General features: G+C 43.5%; 1 protein-coding gene, 1 long non-coding RNA gene and 1 other non-coding gene across 3 annotated transcripts; 1 reads left to right on the top strand and 2 right to left on the bottom strand.

The window, feature by feature from the left end:
* Window positions 1–5,372: 5,372 nt before the first annotated feature.
* On the bottom strand, window positions 5,373–5,511 carry LOC127775275 (small nucleolar RNA Z247). Its single transcript, XR_008017946.1, has one exon. It is a non-coding gene; the product is annotated as a small nucleolar RNA Z247 (small nucleolar RNA).
* Window positions 5,512–6,546: 1,035 nt separating this feature from the next.
* On the top strand, window positions 6,547–8,005 carry LOC127774770 (uncharacterized). Its single transcript, XR_008017811.1, has 3 exons — window positions 6,547–6,685; window positions 6,890–7,040; window positions 7,916–8,005. It is a non-coding gene; the product is annotated as an uncharacterized LOC127774770 (long non-coding RNA).
* Window positions 8,006–12,399: 4,394 nt separating this feature from the next.
* Window positions 12,400–14,786, bottom strand: LOC127774260 (uncharacterized). The gene is made up of 2 exons (XM_052300506.1): window positions 14,732–14,786; window positions 12,400–13,661 (listed from the first exon to the last, which is right to left on the bottom strand). The coding sequence occupies exons 1-2, from the start codon at window positions 14,784–14,786 to the stop codon at window positions 12,400–12,402; spliced, it is 1,317 nt and encodes a 438-aa protein (XP_052156466.1).
* Window positions 14,787–16,643: the final 1,857 nt, after the last annotated feature.

Below are 16,643 nucleotides of genomic sequence, written 5' to 3'. Positions count from 1 at the left end.
ACTGATTTCAGTTAATCAGTTTCAGGCTTTTCAGCTAGATGTGAAAGATGCAGATCGTTTGTGTTTTATTTGTTCTTCTATAGGTACTACTGTAGTACTGTACCAGTACTACTTTTGATGCTACCAATTCTACTTTCTGTGCCACGATTTATTCTTATATTATATGCATGATGTAATGTTGAGTACAATTTAGTAGCTGTGGAATTGGCTAAACAGTTAAGAGTTGGTATTTATCTGATGATATCTGAAGCTTTCAGTAACACCTGAATGGCAAATTTGAGAATCATGGAGAGGATGCTTATCTCTGCATTCCCCATTCATTTTTCTTAACGTGTAGCATCTGTCTAACAGTACATTTTGTGATTTTGTCAGACTGCACGTTCTCTTGAAAAGAGAGAGAACCTTTTCGATGTTCCAAAACTATGAATCATCTGGATGTTGGAAGTGGTTTTCGAAAACGAATGAAAAAACTAATTTCTTAACTTGCCTAAAAACCGTGAGACGAATCTTTTGAGCCTAATTAATCCATCATTAACACATGTGGGTTACTGTAGCACTTATGGCTAATCATAGACTAATTAGGCTCAAAAGATTTGTCTTGCGATTTCCTCCTAACTGTGCAATTAGTTTTTTAATTTATCTATATTTAATACTCCGTGCATGTGTCAAAGATTCGATGTGATGTTTTTGGAACTAAACAGGGCCCTAGTTAACTCGTATGTGTGCATATTCATGTATTTTCCTCAAAAGCACGGCCTGGCGTTCCAAATAAGTAATTAAGCAGCAAACACTCCAATGAACTGTTTTTACTGCACCATTGGCCAGGATGCCTCAAAGTTAAGAAATGTAAACGAGGAAATTCAGAGAAAGCATCCTTTCCTCTATGTGTATCAGCTTTTCTCCTTGTGTCGAAGCAGAGCAGGACATTCTCTGTTCAGTAGTAGTGAGATGATCACAGTGGAACAATAACCCATCTCAAACGTTAACCCATCCGTATGTGTTAGTGCTTACTGACGTACTCAACATTCTGCATCATGTATATGAATGAATCATAGAACGGACAAAAACAAATTCAGTGACTAATTACTTGCTACGAGCGAGGTAACTTGTGTATCCATGAAATCGATCAGAAATAGTATCATCAAGACAGCAAAGATTTTGGGATTTTCATATATATTTCATAACATGGGATATACGGGTGGATGCAACTCTTCCCATATCCTAACTCATATTTCTTTATAGGCTCGGATTCGAAATTGGACAGTATCAGCCATCCCACTTTAATTTCTGTCGCATATTTTTCCCATAAACCTCTCGTCGGACGTGCAGTCGGAAAATACCTGTACCCCTACATATATGGACACGGCAGTTGGCCGGTCAGAAACTCTAAGAGTGTCAAGAGCCAAGTGTAGAAATGAGTGAAGAAATGTGGAAGCGTTATCACCCTCGTGAGGGCCGCGTGTACGTGTTAAATAGAGCCATCAACCGGCTAGGAGATTACAAGTTTGTTGTGTTTAGTTGCTACTAAGGAGGAGATGTAATCTAGATAAGAATACAACAACCAAAGGATAACTACAGCTAACTACTCCTCCTCAGCGTACGAACCAACGGATTACATGATAAGATTTACACACGCACACTGCATTATCTAACATCCTCCCTCAATCTTAACTTTTCTAGGTTTAGATTGTATCTGAACTTTTCAAGCAGTTGCAACGGCAGTGGTTTTGTCAGACCATCCGCTACTTGATCTTGAGTAGGAACAAAAGCAATCTCCAATAATCTTTGAGATACTCGTTCCCGTACAAAATGAAAATCTATCTCAATATGCTTAGTTCTTGCATGAAATACCGGATTTGACGATAAATACGTCACTCCAAGATTATCACACCACAGTCGGGCTGCCTTGGGTGCTTGGACTCCAAGTTCCTGTAAAATGGATTGTACCCACATAATTTCAGCAGTTGCATTAGCCAACGCTTTATATTCAGATTCTGTACTAGAGCGAGACATTGTGGCTTGCTTGCGAGCACTCCATGGTACCAGATTTGTTCCAAGAAATACAGCAAAGCCACCAGTAGAACGCCTGTCATCTAAGCATCCTGCCCAATCAGCATCTGAATAACCACTGACCAACAATGAAGAAGTTCTACTTATCTTGAGACCAAGATCAATAGTATGTTTCAGATATCTAAGGATCCTTTTTACTGCAGCCCAATGAACTGTAGTTGGTGTATGTAAAAACTGACACACTTTATTAACAGAGAAAGAAATATCAGGTCTAGTCAATGTAAGATACTGTAGTGCACCAACAACACTCCTATAATGTGTGGCATCATTTTCTCCAAGAACTGTACCTTCATTGACAGACAATTTTTCACTAGTAGATAAAGGAGTACTTACAGGTTTGCAATCTTCCATTCCAACTCTTTTCAACACATCAGAGGCATATTTCTCCTGTGTCAACAGAATACCATTCTTGCTCTTGTGAACTTCTATTCCCAAGAAATAATGTAAGTCTCCTAAATCTTTCAAGGCAAACTCCTTCTTAAGATCATTTAGCAAGGCTGAAGTAGCATCTGGGGTTGAGCTAGCAACTATAATATCATCAACATAAATAAGCACAAATACTGTGACAGAGCCCTTGTTATAAAAGAACAATGATGTATCTGCCTTTGAGGCTATAAAACCAAGCTCACATAACTTAGTACTAAGACGAGAATACCAGGCTCTAGGTGCTTGTTTCAAACCATATAGTGCCTTATCTAGTTTGCATACATGATTAGGCATAGCCTTGTTTTCATATCCAGGTGGTTGTCTCATATAGACTTCTTCCTCTAGAAGTCCATGCAAGAATGCATTCTGCACATCTAACAGACGAAGAGACCAACCCCTAGATACTGCCAGAGAAAGAACTATTCTTATAGTGGCTGCCTTGACCACTGGACTAAAAGTATCCTCATAATCTATACCATATCTCTGTTTAAAACCCTTTGCTACTAAGCGAGCCTTGTATCTATCTAGACTTCCATCTGCTTTCCTTTTAATCTTATAAACCCATTTACAATCTATAATATTTTGGTCTTTAGAAGAAGGAACCAGATGCCATGTCTCATTTTTCAGTAGTGCCATATATTCTGCATCCATTGCAAGTTTCCAATTTTGGTTTCTTAAAGCTTCATCTAGATTTTGTGGCTCTCCACAAGAAGTAAGACCAGCATATTTATATCTAACTATGCCATCAGTGTATACCTTTTCTTTTCGAATCCCACACTGTAAGCGGGTTCTATGTCTGACCACATCTTCTACCATAGGAGGCGTCGGCACCTCTGATGCCGAGGAAGGTCCCATGGACGCGTTGTGTTGCGCACTAGCAGGCGCACTCACGCCTCGTCTTGGCGACGTGGCTGCTCGCGGCTGACTCGGCGGAGGGGCAGGCGACGTGGCTGCTTGCGGTGAACTCGGCGAAGGAGCAGGCGACGTGGCTGCTTGTAGTTGACTCGGCAAAGGAGCAGGGGTGCCATCGCTGTCCTCCTGTGCCTGTGTTTCCGTTCTGTCGCTGCCTTGACTGACAACACCTGCATCATCATGGTCAGTGTTGCCGGAAGGAGCAAGCTCCAACTCGCCAGATCCTGCATCATCACTTCCATTTGCACCAGAAAAATTATTAGTGGCATTAGTGGTAGCAGCTGAATTAGTCTGTTGATCAGTCACATTATCACCCCCATGATCAGCAGGCTGGAAATTCTGAAGGTGAGATGGAAGGAGAAGGATCTCAGAATGAAGTTTTGCGCCGGCATTAGGATTGAGGTTAGAAAAGGGGAACACCGTGTCATCAAAGGCAACATCTCGAGAGATATAGACACGGCCAGCAGCCACATCAAGACACTTAAACCCCTTGTGAAAGTTGCTATAGCCAAGAAAAACACATTGTTTAGACTGAAATTGAAGCTTATGGGCATTGTATGGTCTAAGATTCGGCCAACATGCACACCCAAAAATGCGCATAGAGGAATAATCCGGTTTTTGTTGGAACAACTTTTCTAGAGGTGTAGCAAAGTTGATAACTCTACTAGGTATGCGATTTATGAGATATGTAGCTGCTAAAAATGCTTCATCCCAGAATTTTAATGGCATACTTGCAAAGGCTAGTAGGGCAAGTCCTACTTCCACTATGTGGCGATGTTTTCGTTCGGCTGAACCATTTTGTTGGTGTGTGTGAGGCCATGATATGTGATGTGTGATGCCGGCTTGGGCAAAAAATTTGTGGAGCTTTTGATACTCGCCACCCCAGTCAGTTTGCATAGTAATAATCTTCCTATTAAACAAGCGTTCAACAAGAGCCTGGAACTCAAGAAATTTGCTAAAAACTTCAGACTTGAACTTTAATAAATAAATCCAAGTAAATTTGCTAAAATCATCAATAAAACTAACATAGTACTTGTATCTCCCTGCAGACTCTGGGGCAACACCCCATACATCAGAGAACACCAATTGCAAGGGATACTCAGACTTATGAATAGACTCAGAATAAGGTAATTGATGACTCTTAGCCTTTTGACAGGCATCACAAACAGACTCTTTATTTGACTGACTTAAACATGGAAGATTATTACTAGCAACGACTTTTGCAACGACTGCGGGTGACGGGTGGCCAAGCCGACTATGCCATCTCTCATAGGAAGGTTTCACAGCACCACAGACTTGCTTTATTCTGGATGAATACTTGGAAGATGGAACGGGATAAAGGCCTTGGTGGCAGCACCCTCTAAGAAGAGGCATCTTCGTGGCTCGGTCCTTTACAGAAAAGAATTTTGAGTGAAGTTCAACATAAGCTAGATTATCATGCGCAAGTTTATGAGCAGAAATTAGATCTTTTGTAGTTTCAGGAACATGTAAGACATTATTCAAGTAAAGATCTCGAGCAGGGGTTTTAATAATGGACTGACCAACATGACTAATAGCCATACCTGCACCACTTGCAGTGTGAACTTGATCATTGCCCTTGTATTTCTCCCGGATGGTGAGCTTGTCTAGATCACTTGTGATGTGATCTGTAGCACTAGTATCAATATACCAGTTGGAGTCCACACCGTACGAGTATGTTGCTGCTGCCACAAACTTTTCATCAGGGACGAAGTCCTCCTCGTATCTGTGCCAGCAGTCGGCCACAACATGGCCGACTTTGAAGCACAGCTGACAGCGCGGCTTGTTGCCACGGCCTCCTCCAGAGTTTTGTGGCGCATTGCCGCGTCCTTTTCCGCGGCCACGATTTGCACCACCGCGGCCACGGTTGAAGCTGCCACCACGGGCCCCTTTGCTCACCGCATTCACGGATGAGTAGGAGCCCTTGCGTTGAAGTTCCAATCTACTTTCAAAGTTTAAAAGCTGGGCATACAACTCAGAAACAGTAATTGGTTCTACCCTAGTAACAAGAGCAGAAACAACTGAATTGTAATCTTCATCTAACCCATTCACTATGTAGGCGACCATATCATCATTGTCCAGTGGTTTTCCAGAGGCAGCAAATTCATCTGCTAAGCTCTTCATCTTTCCAAAGTACTCCGCAATGGAAGACGTACCTTTCTGTGTCGTGGTGAGAGCAAGGCGCACGTTGATGGCGCGCGCTCGCGTCTGGGAGGAAAACATATCCTCGATGGCCCTCCAGGCCTGCGCTGCATTTCTTGATGCAGCAACTTGAGTCATCACCTCCTTTGATAAGGAGGAGAAAAGGTACCCAAGCACCTGCTGGTCCGTGGCCAGCCAGGTCTCGTAAGCAGGATTTGTTGCCGTCATCGTCTTCCCATCTTTGTCAGTGGTGACGAGTTCAGCCATCGGCGGAGCAGCTTCACCGGTGATGTAGCGCTCAAGCCGTGCACCCCGAAGAGTAGCGAGAACTTGCGCTTGCCAGATCGCGTGGTTCTGCTTGTTCAACCTTTCAGGAACCTGAAGGCCGATCAGCGGATTCGCGGTTGTGGTCGAGGATGAGCTCGCCATGGCAGATCGATCTAAGAGCCTATTGCTCTGATACCATGTAGAAATGAGTGAAGAAATGTGGAAGCGTTATCACCCTCGTGAGGGCCGCGTGTACGTGTTAAATAGAGCCATCAACCGGCTAGGAGATTATAAGTTTGTTGTGTTCAGTTGCTACTAAGGAGGAGATGTAATCTAGATAAGAATACAACAACCAAAGGATAACTACAGCTAACTACTCCTCCTCAGCGCACGAACCAACGGATTACATGATAAGATTTACACACGCACACTGCATTATCTAACACCAAGACTACGTACGAACGCACGAAACGCATCCTATCCGGGAACATATCGCACCAACAAACACAATATACGATCGGAAAGGGTAACCGATCGATATATAGTAAGTTCCAATCAGTCTCGCGTCGCGGCCCCCTTAAACCTTACGCACGCTGGCCTCCGCGTTGCGCCGTCGCCGTCGCCGTCGCCGCGGCGGTTGCCGCGGGAGCCCTGGTCATGCGGCCCGGACGACGGGGGGGATACAGGCGCGTCGCGGTCGCATTGGCGGTGTGCGTCCACGCGGCGGTGCTTCTCTCGGCCGTCGTCTACTTGTCCTCCGTCCTCTCTGCAGCTGGGCCTGGGGCTAGCTCCTCGTCCCTGCAGGAAACGGAGATGATGAGACTGACCGCCAAGCTGGAGCAGATCATCGGTAAGTTCATCTCTGTAATTAATTATCATACGCGATCACGGCATCACGCGATCGATCGATATCGATTAAAGCTAGCCGCTAGCTGCAGCCTGCATGCAACAACGGCTAATCAAATTAGTTACCATTGCCATTACGTGTTGATAATTCATCGCGTCCCTATATACTCCTTCCGTTTCTAAATATTTGAGGAGTATGTTTATGCAGAAAACCAAGACAAAATACAACTCTGGGATGATGCATGGCTTCGCAAGTATGCTGTCCAAAAACCCCGGAATCATTAAGGAGATGACTTACAGAATCACCAACCCACACGGTGAGAGTTCAACTGGCGGTGACAATGAGAGACGACGTCCAGGTCCAGCCTCTAAGAATTAATACTTCAATTTATTTCCGTGTGTATATATACTTTTATTAGCAAACGCACTACTTATGACTCCCTCAATTTTATATATAAGATGTTTTGAATTTTTTTAAAAATTAAAATTTGAAAAATATAGTAATATCTATAACACCGAACTAGCTTATTAAACCCATCATTGAATATATTTTAATACTATATTTGTTTTTTAAAAGTATTTAAGAACTATATTTTGTCTATGACATATTATATAGTTTTCGTTTATCTTCATTATAACCGTGTGCATTTTATTAGCCTCTCTATCCCTTGCTTAGATTCACTAATATTCATATAAATTAGACTATAAAATACATAATAGATGTATCTGTTGTTTAGATTCGCCAAACATGCATGCAGTGAGTATAATGTAAAACAGAGGTAGTAGTATTTTAAAATTGCATAAGGCATATTGTAAGTTGGCCTCCCCAGCATGTCGTGCTGTGTGGACCAGGGTTTTCATGTATGTGTCTTTATTCCAAAAGCCATATCATTTTAGCTGACCTCTAAAAAAACATATTTTAAAGTATAAAGTAAACTTATGAGAAAACAACTATGCGGAAACTGATATTAATGAGTAGCTTTACCTTTCTGCCTTTTGTATAATTAAGATTTCATTAATTGAATTCATTTTGTTGTTGAAATTTTGCGACCGCTGATATATAGAGCACGTCTTCTCCCCAAATATCAATCAATATAATGTTAATTATGAGAGTGTTTCAAATATCCGATAAACATGTCCCTTTCGTACGTATTTTCGAAAATTAGCCTATTGATTTCACTGAAACTATACAAATAAATATTTAATTGTTTGCGTCTTTTTCGATCACTCACAGAAGGAGACCCCCAAGAGAAGTGAAGACGAAGTGGCAGGTGCACCAGTGCAGCAAGCCGCATCTCCAACGTCTCACCCTCCACAGGTCGACGAGACGATGAAAAAAGCATCAGCTGGCTCCACACCTCCACCACCAGACCAGGAAGACGAAGACGAGGAGACGACGAGAGCACACAAGCCATGGAGAATGTTCTTGATCCCCGAGGACCACGTGTTCGTGGTCGACTACTGTGCCGGCGACGAGCCCACGGTCCATATCAAGCCACGCTCAGATGCCGATGCCGATGCCGATGCCGATGACGATGACCAGCCGCCGATCACCTATGTCAGGCCGCCGCGACATGAGGCCGCCGGGGTGCCGTCCCTGTTCGACGGTGGTTGGTACCGTGCTCTCTTCTGGTCGGCGCCGGCGCCGGAGGAGGGAGCCATCATCGTACCGGCGCCGTGGTCACGGCCGTTGTCGGAGAAGGTGATCAAGGCGATCTTGAAGGACAATGGGGAGACGAAGACGACGACGACGACTGTGCCAGAATCAGTGAGGCTCTCCCCCGACTTGGTGATGTTCTACCGGCCGGTCGAGGGGAGCACGGAGGTGCTGGTCGCGTCAAGAGACTACATTGAGTATCTAGATCTGACCAAGAAGCCGGGCTGCCACCAGGCGGTGAGCCTTCTCGATCAACGTGCCGTCCTTCCGACGTCTTTTAGTACACATGATGCGTAACTCAGTTCTGGGACGATCTGTAACAACTCAAAAGCAGGGTTTACACTTTTGTTCTACAGCAAAATTTTGGATTTTAGGTGGTCACCACCTAAATTTTGGTAACTTCAAAACTTTTTGAACGAAATTATTTAAATGAATATGACTAAATTCTGACCAAATTAAAAAAAATCGAAAAGAAAAACAACAAAATATTTTGGGCGATATACGTGCTTTCCGGTGGGGGCACACATATCCTAAGCTGACAATTTTAGAATATTTTATAAATCTATAGTGCCAATCTTTGTTCTTTGAGTCAGTGTCAAGGATAAGGGGCATAACTCCTATATACGGATTCATGTAATACTACAAGTCTACGATGCCATATACCCTATTGTATACGAGAAGATATTTTTCTATTAAGAAAATATGTCAAACAAAGAAGTAAGACCCTGTTTAGATGGGACTAAAACTTTTAAGTTCATATTACATTGGATGTTTGGACACTAATTATAAATATTAAACGTAGATTATTAATAAAACACATCCATAATCTTGGACTAATTCGCGAGACGAATCTATTGAGCCTAATTAATCCATGATTAGCCTATGTGATGCTACAGTAAACATTCTCTAATTATGAATTAATTATGCTTAAAAAATTTGTCTCGCAAATTAGCTTTCATTTATATAATTAGTTTTGTAAGTAGTATATATTTAATACTCTAAATTAGTGTCTAAATACAGAGACTAAAGTTAAGTCTCTGGATCCAAACACTACCTAAGCTATCTTCTCAGAATAGGTGTTAGAGTCCTATTCGGGAAAGATAAGGTTTTCTTAGGCTTGTGTCGTGATTTATCTCCGAGTTCTACTTGAAAAAAAGATGATATGATCCACGCTATATATACAATGCCCCTGCGTGCGAGGAGGGGTATTGAGTTACAAGCCATAGCCAAATCCATACTGAGAAATAATCCGAAGGAAGTAAGAGCCATATTCACCGAATAGATCTTGTCGGGCCGTTCTGGCATCTTGAACACCCCCATTGTGTATGTGGGTAATGCTTGGACCACATGCTCTTGACCAAGGCTTCTTTTCCTGCTGCAGATAAATACCTCTCGTTCCAATCATTTAATCTGATAGCAAACCTCTCTTAATTGGATGGAATTGCATAGATTTCATTCTTCCTTGGAGAGTTGGTAGCCCCAGGTATTTGTCCTTAAAACTTGCACGGTCGACCGGCAATATAGCTTCGATTCCCTCCTACTCCCTCCGTTCCTTAATACAGGGCGTGAGTGTTGTATTGCAAAGACCAATAAAACTGTTTCAATTAAGAGCCATGCAGCATGCACCTGACTTCTGCAGCCATGCAGCCATGAAGCAGTGAGAGAGAGGGGCTTTTTAAAAGCCAAACACAGTTAATTCTGCATGCATGCAACAGCTCAACACAGGAGCCCAGGAGTACTAATCAATTTCTGCATGCAACTAGGAGCTGCGCCTTGTATTATGGAACTGGGCTCAAATGCAGTTACGCCCTATATTAAGGAACGGAGGGAGTATATATCTTGAGCACACAATGGTGCAGAGGTCAGTGCCATTGGGGATGGCGCTGACCTTTGATGATCCGATGAATCCGTGCCAACTCAGACAAGATGCTAGCGTTAAAATCAGTGGCGCTTAGATGATGGAGCTCAGCGCCAAATCTGAGGGTTCTAAGATCACGGTTTATTTACAAATAAGTTTTTGGCACAATTTATTTTTATATTAAGTTTTTAGGAAAATTCAAATTATCACAATTTCAAGTGGGTGGAGGAGGGCGAGGATGGGGCTAAGATGGTTACCTTTTGAAAAATTGAGTGAAAAATTAATAAGAACGCAAATAAGAAATAAAAGATGAGACGAAGGGGTAGTAGGAGAGAGAATTTTACAAGGGTACATTCAACTCGGGCAAATAGTGCAGTCGAATTAATTTATCTGTGTTGTGAAAGTCGAACTGAGGTCGATTAAAAGTTAGGCAAAAAGTATGTTGATGTTTAAAGCTTAACAACACCTTTCAAACTGTTTTGAAATTAGTTTACAAAAAAGATAAAATGAATTTCTCGCTTATACTTATGAGTAAATTCACCATATACCCTTGAAAACTCACTTAATCTTTTTTATACTCCTGAAATTTCAACTTGACCCCCTTACATCCCTGCCATTATATTTTCCTTCATTTCACTATTAAGTTTGTTGGCAAATGTCTTTAGGCTGTGTTCGGCAGCCCCTCTTCCCAACTCATCTCTCTCGCTTTCCGCGCGCACGCTTTTCAAACTGCTAAACGGTATGTTTTTTGCAAAATGTTTCTATTCGAAAGTTACTTAAAAAAATCAAATTAATCTATTTTTGAAAAAAATTAACAAATACTTAATTAATCACCCGCTAATCGCTGCTCCATTTTCCGTGCGGGCACTTAGTGTTGGGAACCAAGGGTTCCGAACACACCCCTTAATGATCTTGATGATTTAGGTTTGAATATTAGTTTCAAAAACTATTGAAAATTTCATTTGAGTGCACAGTATGTGCATTTTATGTAACTAATGAGACTAAATAATTAGTACGGAAAATTTTGACATAAGTTTTAAAAATAAACAAATGTAATAAATTAAATTTTTTATTTGAAATTTAATATGATAGTAGATTTTTTATGGGGGCATTTAAAATATCGTGAGCATTGGTAGTCCTATTTTTTTATGAATGCTCCTCATTTTTATGACATTCTAAAAATAAAACAAATACATATTCTTTTATTCCATTATCTAAAAATAAATTTTGTCATAAATAATGTATCGCATAGAAAACTCATAACTATTAATAGTAACGTGCCACGATTTATTCCTATATTATGTGCATGATGTAATGTTGAGTACAATTTAGTAGCAGTGGAATTGGTTAAACAGTTAAGAGTTGGTATTTATCTGAAGATACCTGAAGCTTTCAGTAACACGTGAACGGTAGATTTGGGAATCATGGAGAGGATGCTTATCTCTGCATTCCCAAGACGCGAATATTAGGAAAGGACATAATATTAAATAATTAGAAGAGTTGAGGCTTTAAACTCAGGTCGTCTAATCCACCACCTTGTGGAGCTAGCCGGAAGACGTGTTTCTTTATATCTGTCTCTGCATTCCCATTCACTTTTCTGAACATGTAGCACGGTCAGCATGTTGCACGGCTAGCTGAAACTGATGCGGCTTAGTTATGTCAGTATGATGACTGAATTAGTAGCTCTGGAATTAATTCGTAGCATCCACTGGGGTCTCTCGTTAGATCATCAGAAGAGAAGCAACTGCAAGCAAGCCCAGAAGCAATTCTCCGATTTCCACTTGATGCAAAGCTAGTGATGCACTGACTAATGCAATCCCAGTCACATGAACGCCAACCATTTCTGCATTCAGTAATCATGAAGAGTATCACGGTAAAAACATCAGAAAAAGCACGGAAGAAATGTTGCAAGTACACGTGGATCTCCAAACTGCAATGAAACATCAATACATTCATATTAGTCGTTCAAAAAAAATCAATACATTCATATTGAAACATCAATACAAAAATCAATACATTCATATTGAAACATCAATACATTCATCCAAACTGCAATGAAACTGGACAAATCAACAATCATCAATTCTTCATCATATCAGATTCAGATCACGATCGAAACAGTTATCTCAATCGTGTCAGAAGGAGAACTAACTGTAACATCTGAGGTGAGCCAGATTGGCAGCAAGCACATGAACACGCAGTCTCACGGGAGAATCCAAACCGGCGGCGAGTAGTTCGACGGGGCTTGCTCCGGCAAGAGCTTGTCCACACGCCCAGCCGCCGCCGCCGCCGGCAGCGGCAGCCATTTCCCGCTGTCTCTGCAGGGGTAGCGCCGCTCGGCGGCGGCCCCGATCACTCTCTCCTCGCCGTAGAGCCTCCCGTCGTCCAGGAAGTAGACGCCGGCGGTGAACTCGAGCCCCCGCGGGTAGTCGCCCGCGTCGTACGATCTGGAGCAGCCTCGCGCGACGAACAGCATGCGACCACCCAGCGAATCCAGCTCCTTCCACGAGTACTGGGCCTCGCTGCTGTTGATGGGCGTCGGCGGCGGCGGCTCCACCATCTCGAACACCTTGAACGCCGACGTCCTCGGCGGCGGCGGCGCTTGAAGAGGAGGAAACGGAGCGAGCCTGACCACCATGAGGAGATACCCCCCGGACTCCACCAGGTAGCGCACGACGACTTTCTTCCCGTCGTAATCGCGACCACTACGCGAGAAGCGACGGATCACCATGGGCGGTATCTCCAGGTTGCCGTTGCCGTCTTCGTGGAAGCCCGGCACCGGAAAGACATGGAGGTTTTCTTTTCCGGTGAGGAAATGGAAGGCTCCCCTGTGGTGTATGACATCCTCCAGATTTGTTGCGCTCATGATGGTAGGAACAGAAATCCTCGTCCTCTTCAACGCAGCCTGATGCTGCCCCATGCGCCAGAATCTATGAACTCGCGGGCCGGTCTCCTGGCAGTAGTGGCAGACGGCGGCGGCGAGGCAGTCCTCGTTTTCCGGCGGCGAAGAGAGGGTCGCGGCCACCGTCGCCCAGGACACGTAGGGGTAGGGGATGCGGAGTCGGTGGTGGGTGCGGAGGCTGAGGAGCGCGTAGTCCTTGGTCTGGCCGAACTCGACGAACAGCCACCGGCCGTCGTAGGCGCCGAAGTAGCGCGCGTCGGCCGGGAGCGGGAGGCGGAAGGCGTGGGTGGCGCAGCCGGCGATGGCGCACGCGAAGGAAGGCCCGACGTCGGCGCGCGGGACGAGGATCGACGGGAGCGGCGGCGGCGGCGGCTGCTGCGGCGCGACGGCGACGCGCCAGTTGCGGCAGACTCGGCCCATGCGGCGCCGGTCGACGTGGCACGGGAGGCGGCTGTGGATGAGTCGGAGGACGTCGGCGTCGAGTTCGCGCCATGGCGCATCGTCCATTGGAGAGGCGGGAGGCACGGCTTGCCGGTGGCGAGGAGAGGAGGCGAGACGATGCGCTGTGTGTGCGGGATTCCTCTGCTTTTCGAAGCGGAATGGGATTTTTTTTTTTTTTTTTTGAGAGGGAGAGCGGAATGAGATGGTGGGTTGGTTTGGAAGGAGGAGGAGGTGGGCCACCAAACGATAGAACTAGGCCTTATTTATTGGGCCAGTATTCTTGGGCCCGAAGGTTTGAGTCGCTGCTGTGTGTTTGCTGTGTAGCCTGTGTACTACAAGAATCTCTCAAATTCGACTCATATTTTTTAGAGTAAAACGACACAGAATTAAAGTGATCATTTCATCAGGAATTCAGGATACCGCAGAGCTAAATGTCATTAATCTCTCAAATAATTCTTTTGGTCTTATAAGAAGCCCATAATAAACGCTTAAAATACCAGAAGGATTAGTGTCGCGTGTGACAGCATTTTAGCACATTACACCCTTCTCTCTCTTGAAATAAGGAATTTCTGGGGATTCCAGAGCTATTCTGAAATCTGAATCAACCTCGGTTGTCATGCCATGGCCCCGTGAATCAGTAATTCACGGCAAAAGCATTGCTTGGCATTTTAGTATAATAAGTAATTAAGCAACCAACCGTCTAATGAACTGTTTTGACTGTACCATCAGAGATATCAGACAGATTGCTACAATTTTTAGAGAAGTGATTCTCTGAAAATGGACAACCCTTAACAGATGAGCAGAACATCCTCTGTTCAGTAGCAGTGATTCAGTGAACAAAGCAATAAAGCACCTACCACATACCTGTATGGTTGTGTTTCAAAAGATTGCCGGGTCGGCCGAAAGATTCGGTCGACCAATTTCATTAAGAAAGGAAGGGTACATTACAATTAAAGAGCTTACAACGACAGTATGCTGTCGAAAACAGATTGGGGCAAAAGCCCCAACCCGGTAAGCCAGAAAACTTCTACAAATTACAATGCATATTACGTGATCTCGCTATTGCACGTTGTGAACACTCCTGCCGTCTTCCAGACGATGACCTCTTCCTTGATATTTTGCACAAGCTGTTCTATGCTTCGAAATTTCTGTTCAAAGACACGCGCATTGCGTTCTTCCCACAGCAGCCAACATGTTAGCGCGAATACACTGTCGAAGATGCTCCTGTAGCCCGTCCGAAAAGCCATCCTCGCCTTCATCCACCAATCTGTGCTTCAAAAGATGATGACCACATTGGACAAATAACCATCTCACCTGTTACTAATACTCAACTTTTTACATCATGTACATAGTCCAGGAATAAATAATGTCACAGGAAAAATAAATCCAGTGGTATCAACAATAGTAATTGCAAAAGAACAAATAGCACAGGACAGATCATTTACTACTAGGTAACTTGAGTAACCCCCATATAACTTATCTTAAAGCAGCTAGTGCTATCAAGAAAGCTTTACTTCTTGCACAGGTAGCTCAAACCGGTGCATGATGACGATGTTATCTCAGTATAACAAATTAAGAAGCTGAGTGTTGAAACTAACTTGTAGCATCCACCAAGGATTCTGAATTTCTGACTAGATCTCCTCAGAAGAGAATTGAAGCAACTGAAAGAAAGCTGCAGAAACAATTCCTCCTCATTGAAAATCCACTTTATATATGCAGCATGGTGCACTAATGCAATCCAACCCATACCAGAAACTAAAATACTTGAAGAGATGTTATGATAGGTCCAGCATTGCAAGTACATTGTACTAACTGGATTACTGGACAATCAACAACTGCAAATATGTGAACTTCAGAAGTTGGCTCAAAGAAAAACAGAAAAGGTTCAGAGCTGGAACGGAAACAACAAAAACAGTTCACTGATCAGCACGACAACAACATCACACGGACGCCTCGATGTGAGGCAAGCACATCTCATCCAGATCGATCGGCAGAAAGCTCGATCTTACTTGGGAAACCAAGCCGGCAGTGAGTAGTAGTTCGACGGTGATGCCAAGCTTCTCAAACTGATGCTGAAAATATCTCAGTTCGGATATTTTGAGAAGCTTGGAATCACAATTATGAACAAGTGAAGAAGACTAGCAGTTGAGTTATGAAATATATGCAATCCATGTCCTTCAAAAGAGAGGCTGTAGCCAGCCTCAGTCCCATCTTGGGCAGTTAACAAGCAACTGAAAGCAGGCTGTAGAAGCAATAATTCACCTTCAATGCAAATACATTTCATGCAAAACATGCTTCTATCTTGGAAATTAAGCACTGCTAATTGAGCACATTTTCAAATTGCATTATAACTGACAGCAATACAATGTTGCGCTAATGCAATTCATGTCATGAATAGCAAATTTATGACTTCATGGAATTCATCAGATCAGATATAAAATTGCATTCATGTAAATCTGATTCAGAAGCGTTTTCTGCTATGGACTATAGAGTACAGCTGAAAGAATACCTGTAATAGCAAGTCTTAAGAACAATATTAGTACTCCTTGTATATAGTGTCATCTCATTGTTAATTATCAGTAAATTCAGAACCCGTTGGAAGTTATGAACAGGTGAAAAGGACTGCGTAGTAGTATGAAATTTGTAGCACCCGTTGGAAGGATTCTGCTTGGATCCTCTGAAGAGATGCAATTCATCTTCGTTGAAATTCAGTTGATGCAAAGCATGGTTAGATTAAGAAAAAGCCAAGTACCATCTTGATGTAGCACAGGAGCACCGTGAGCTGACACAAGCAGAGTACAGGCTGCGTATGGGCCTCAAGAGGAGGCTCCTCGGCTTTGCAGTTATTGAGAGAGCAAGGAAGAAGCAAGCCGCGCGCATCACTAACATCAAAGAAGGAGATGCCAACACAAAGTTTTTTCATCGCAAGATTAATGCAAGGAAAAGGAAAAATCACATCCACCGCCTAAAGAAGCAAAATGGTTGGGCTGTCACGCACGCAGAAAAAGAACTTGTCATCGCCGAACACTTCCGACATGTTATGGGGCAACCGGAGCCAAGGTCCTGCGACCTCAACTGGCCGGAATTAGGGTACACACCGCTTG

Source organism: Oryza glaberrima, chromosome 5 (genome assembly GCF_000147395.1).
Source record: "Oryza glaberrima chromosome 5, OglaRS2, whole genome shotgun sequence".
Classification (NCBI taxonomy): Eukaryota; Viridiplantae; Streptophyta; class Magnoliopsida; order Poales; family Poaceae; genus Oryza; species Oryza glaberrima.
This window is presented reverse-complemented; position numbering and strand designations above follow the sequence as displayed.

Coding starts and splice junctions, on each gene's coding strand:
- LOC127774260 (XM_052300506.1), bottom strand. CDS start 14,786: ATGGCTTTTCGGACGGGCTACAGGAGCATCTTCGACAGTGTATTCGCG. Junction 13,662..14,731: donor CAGTGTATTCGCGCTAACAT/GTTGGCTGCTGT, acceptor CCGCACACACAG/CGCATCGTCTCGCCTCCTCT.